We start from the raw sequence: 5,016 nt of genomic DNA on the forward strand, positions 1-5,016 counted from the left end.
AGTTTTAAAAGGTTGTAAAAGGTTTTTCTTCTAAAAAATCCACTTTTATTCCAAGCAGAGAATTACTTGTATAATATTACATAATGGAGTTAATGGAAAGTTTGTCTTACATGGATTAAATTGATCAGAGGAAACTTTAAGGAATCAGAAAAAAGAATCAGATTCTGTGACATGTGAGAACAAGAGCAAGGGTAAGATATTGGCTTTCTTAAGTAAAAGAAAATAAAATGTCAACAGTCTCTTATAAAAACACAGAAAAAACACATACATGTGCCTTGCAAGATTTTATTAATTGCTTCTAGCTCATCTATGTAATGTTCAAATATTATCTGCAATATAAGAAATGATAAAATAGTAATTATACAATATTACAATGGCAATACACCTTTCTTTGGCTTACATAATAAATACTTAATATTCATATTATAATGCATGTTGTTTCTAAATTATTTTTATTACATTTATCTGCATTGACTAAATTAATGACGTATACAGTCAGATCACAGCAGTCAAAACCATATTTACATTGTTACATGATATTCAAACTACAGTAGAGTCATTTTTACAGTACCACTAGAAATATAGTACAAATAATATATATACTTTATATGTATACATACAATATATATACACAAAGGACTATTTAGGTAGGTTTGTATGTACATATATGATATATATGTGGCTATGTTGGTCCACTCGTTTTCATGCCTGTGGTAAAGGTAAAGCTATCTATATATTATATATAGCTATATCTTATCATTACACCACTAATACATATATATATATATATATATAACAGCTTATTACAGATTATGGTACAAATAGTACAAAGGAAATAAACAGTATGCGGCGCCAAATGAGCACATACTCAATTTGTTCTCTTGCTCTAACTCACAGCAGCACACACCCCCCACCCTTGGCTTCCACGAAGTTCGGGTCGAGGTCATTGGGCAGCTTTCCGCCCTCGCCCCAGATGTTCAGCTCTCCAAACACACCCGTCTCAATCATCTCCTCCTGCCACGGGATCGGGACGTTACCAGAAGAAAAGTCATTGTAGAACTCTGTGTCCTTGTTATCTAGGACCAGGCCTTTGATTGTGCTGAAGGCGCCCACATCGTCAATGTCTTTGGCGTAGACCATCCTGGGATCGGGGACAAACGGCGGAGGTAGCATGCCTGAAACACAGACGACACAGTTTGAGTCTGTTTTATAGCCAATGCATGTTATTTTTGCATTTTGTCTCCTTTCGTTTCATTGGGTCTCATCCAGTGGGATTTGACCCAATGAAATCATACGAAGCGTCTACTGCATTTAATAACCTACGTTGCTTGTGAATCTTGGTTTTGTCGACCTCACCCACCTGCATCCAGACGGCCCCAGTTAACCTCTTTAAAATAGGGATGATTCTTGAGCTCCGAGCAATCATTATTTTTGATCCCGAGACGTTTCACCGGGTCCTTCTCCATCAGGCCTTCACACAGGGCCTTGCACTCTTTGCTGAAGGTCGGCGTGTATGAAACTGGATCGTTCAGGATTCTGCGAGTTACCTCTTCATTCTCAACCTGAAAAAATATACATGCATTATATATATATATATATATATATATATATATTACAATTTACCACAGAGATTTGGAAATGTACAGCAAGAAAGAGGAGAATTGAGAATTTGTTTTGCCCATATATTGACTCAGTACCTTCTCTCCACGAACTCTAAAGGGCCCTTTGGCAGCAATCATCTCATACAGGGTGACTCCCAGAGTAAAATAGTCCACTGTGTAATCGTACTCCTTCTTCTGGAGCAGCTCCGGGGCCATGAAACCTATATTCGTCAATAATATGATTTTACGCATTATGGACAGTTTAGAAAATCCTGGTGCGCATGGTATTTTTTTCACAGTAACAATGACCTGGATCACCACATTTCCTCTGTTCTAAGCTAGTTTTGTTTAATTACTTTAAATATTGGATGTGTTCACTTACCTGGAGTTCCAGCATATCCAGCAGTTTTGTCTTTTCCTGGTGGAAGCTCAACAGCCAGACCCAAATCTGACAGGCGGACGTGTCCTAGGTGACAAGGTTTTCATTACAGTGAATTAGGCCATTGACTGTTATATAGATATTCACATAATAATATGGTTTATTTGATGAGACGTGATTGTTATGTTGCGACGACACAGTCAGAGCTCCTGTCAACAGCTCCTATCGACTTTATTTTTACTAATTCCATGGAGGCAAACAACACATGTGGCTGCAGAGGGCGCTGTTGCTCAGTAAAAGCGACATAGTGTTGCTTTAACACACCAATACATTTTGAATAGGTTTTCAACTGTTGAAGTGATAAATGACATGAAAGCCATAGTCACATGGATGAGGACCATATGGGACAGGGACAGTGACCCTGGACTGTCAGTGTGTCCACGCAGACACATAACACGCTGCAGAGGAAATGTCTCACCTGCATCATCCAGCAGGACGTTCTCTGGTTTGAGGTCTCTGTAGATGATCCTGTGCTGGTGAAGGTGCTCCAGCCCACAGATGATCTGAGCTGTGTAGAAACGTGCTCGTTTGTCATCAAAGCCAGGATTCTTTTCATCCACATTATACATATGAAACCTGTCAGAGGAGGGAAGATGTTATTTAACTTTCTGCAACCTCTGTGAAATCAATAAAAACAAAGGAGAAATGGAAAGCTATGCTGACTAGTATGTATGTTTAGCGGAGGGGTTAAACTACAAATATGCCAATCTGTCAAGATAAGAGGGAACACTATTCCTTTGTTGTTAATCTAGAGAACACAGTACATACTGTGTTCATACACAGTATATAGTCAGTCTATATGGATTTTACTGCATGCATGTGTAAAGCTGTTTATAGACAGCACCTGAGATCACCACCGTTCATGATAGTCATAACTAGGCAGAGGTCTGTCTTGGTCTGGAAAGCGTAAGCCAGTGTCACGATGAAGCGACTGTGAACCTTTGCGAGGATGCGCTTCTCCACGATCGCTCCCTGAACAGAAAGAATCACCAGAACATGATTAGTCCAACAAAACACAGGAATCTACAATGTCAAAAATAAAAACTCAAACAAACCTACTCTCCAACCACACGCAGGTATTTACTCAGATTATTCCTCTGACTGCGAGGGCCTGGCATGTGTGAGAGATCTATGGGCCTGATCTAACCTTTTTTTTTCACATTAGACCGTTGATATGTGAAAGATGAAAAAGCAAAGCAGCAACTAATTTTATTCATAAGGTTTTGCTTTAGTGTAAATGTGCGATGTTCCATCATGACTTACTCGAGGAGCAGCAAACTATGTGTGCTAAAGCGATCCTCAGTCTGTAGGTTTTCTTTACAATAAGACTTCCTCTCTATTTGAAGGTGTGCTAATCAAGGGTCATCATGAGGTTGCCAGTGCAATGAACTTTGTGTTGTTACTCTTTTGTTTGACACTATGAAAAGCTGTGGATAGGACATTAGATGTCACTTTACCTCGTAGCCTTTGCGTTTCTTGAGCCTCTTTTTCTCCAGTTTCTTGTTGGCGTACATTTTGCCCGTTGCCTTGGCCTGGCAAGCAAACACTTCCCCGAAACCTCCTTTGCCCAGGACCCTGAAGTCCATGAACCACTCCTCATCCACGGGCTGGCTCTCCAACCATTTGAACTGAACATAACGCAGGAAGTACATGCTGTTCTTGAAGCCGTCCACACCATTCTTCTCCAGGTGTTTGAGCAGCTGCTGCTCGCTCTCTTTAAACAGTTCACCGTGGACATTCTTGTAGTCTTCTTTGACCCGAGTGACAGCCTTCTCCTCCAGGAACTTGCAGAAATTCTTTGAAGCTGACTCGTAATACTTATTGACAATTTTTTGGGCCTTTTGCACTCTGTCCTTCTCCTGGCATATTTTGTAGTCTTCAAAGTCCTTCCACAGCTCCCCAGTGTTTTTATGGGTTGCTTCGCTTTCCAGATACATTTGGAACAGGCGCTTGCCGACGGGCTGCGTGACGCACATGCTGTCAAATTCTGTGTCTACAGTCGTCTTCATGTGTTCACAATCTCTGATGTGCGGCAGTTTCAACCTGGCACGCATCTTCTTGTCACGCATGGAGGCTGCTGCAGATCCGTCCACGCTGCCTCGGGCGGACACATAGGCCGAGTTCGCCACCACCGTCTCCAAACCACCGATGTCCATGGTTCCACCCTTTTCTGTGAGGCACACAAAACAGAGAAAAGTCAACAAGAGTGCAAAAACAATATCTCCAAAATTTCCATATCTAGAGAGGCTACTAATCAGCAAATACATATTACCAGGATAGGAACTCCTATAGCATACTCTGTACAGTCTATTAGTCTGCAGTCTTAATCATTCTTACTGGACTTAATAAGACTCTTCACCAGAAGAGGTCTTTTTTAAAGGTTCACACTAAAAAGGTACATGTACGAATTGTTGTTTTCTTTACCCTAGAACAGGCCCTTTATATTTAGATACTTAATATTTACATAAAAAATCAGGTCCTCTCTATGGAGGCCACCGTGTTTTTTTTACAGTAGCCCAAAGTGGACAGAGAAAACACCTTTTGAGTTTTTATGACAACTGTAGGCTACCACAGGTTCTCTGTCATGTTTGGAAGGGGAGGGTGAGGGGAGTGGTATTCAGCTGCAACACGCAAATTCACCACTAGATATCACTAAATTCTACACACTGAATCTTTAATATAACATTTTTTGGGCTCCATTTTGATTACAGTAAAGCTGCTTTCATGTTGCATCTTCATTGTTGCTACTCACATATATATTTTAATATAATCATTTAAACATTAATTCTATCTGTACAAAATAGTAAATATTGAAAGGTTGATTTTTTTTCCCCCTTGTGACAAATATAAAGTCATTATAATGTCATCAATCATCATTTAGTGCATTCCACAGGTTATTTTGTTTGACCATGTACTCATAAATATCATGTATAGTGGGCCTCATGTACAGAGACTGTCTCTGTGCACTTACTGGTT

The 5,016-nt window shown here is 40.1% G+C and overlaps 1 protein-coding gene across 1 annotated transcript; it reads right to left on the minus strand.

Moving 5' to 3' along the window:
• Nucleotides 1–271: 271 nt before the first annotated feature.
• On the minus strand, nt 272–4,515 carry grk1b (G protein-coupled receptor kinase 1 b). Its single transcript, XM_034607556.1, has 7 exons — nt 3,498–4,515; nt 2,885–3,012; nt 2,459–2,616; nt 1,984–2,067; nt 1,698–1,822; nt 1,361–1,562; nt 272–1,175 (listed from the first exon to the last, which is right to left on the minus strand). Exons 1-7 carry the CDS (start codon nt 4,305–4,307, stop codon nt 892–894), a joined length of 1,791 nt encoding a protein of 596 aa, XP_034463447.1. The 5' UTR covers nt 4,308–4,515; the 3' UTR covers nt 272–891.
• Nucleotides 4,516–5,016: the final 501 nt, after the last annotated feature.

This window comes from Hippoglossus hippoglossus, chromosome 14, assembly GCF_009819705.1.
Source record: "Hippoglossus hippoglossus isolate fHipHip1 chromosome 14, fHipHip1.pri, whole genome shotgun sequence".
Lineage (NCBI taxonomy): Eukaryota > Metazoa > Chordata > Actinopteri > Pleuronectiformes > Pleuronectidae > Hippoglossus > Hippoglossus hippoglossus.

What these genes read in the sequence shown, in the direction of transcription:
- grk1b (XM_034607556.1), bottom strand. Translation starts at nt 4,307, where the DNA reads ATGTATTTGCTGATTAGTAGCCTCTCTAGATATGGAAATTTTGGAGAT. An exon ending in ATGAACGGTGGTGATCTCAG is followed by an intron (nt 2,617 to 2,884) that starts GTGCTGTCTATA and finishes CTCCTCTGACAG; the next exon opens with GTTTCATATGTATAATGTGG. An exon ending in CGTCCTGCTGGATGATGCAG is followed by an intron (nt 2,068 to 2,458) that starts GTGAGACATTTC and finishes CTTGTCACCTAG; the next exon opens with GACACGTCCGCCTGTCAGAT.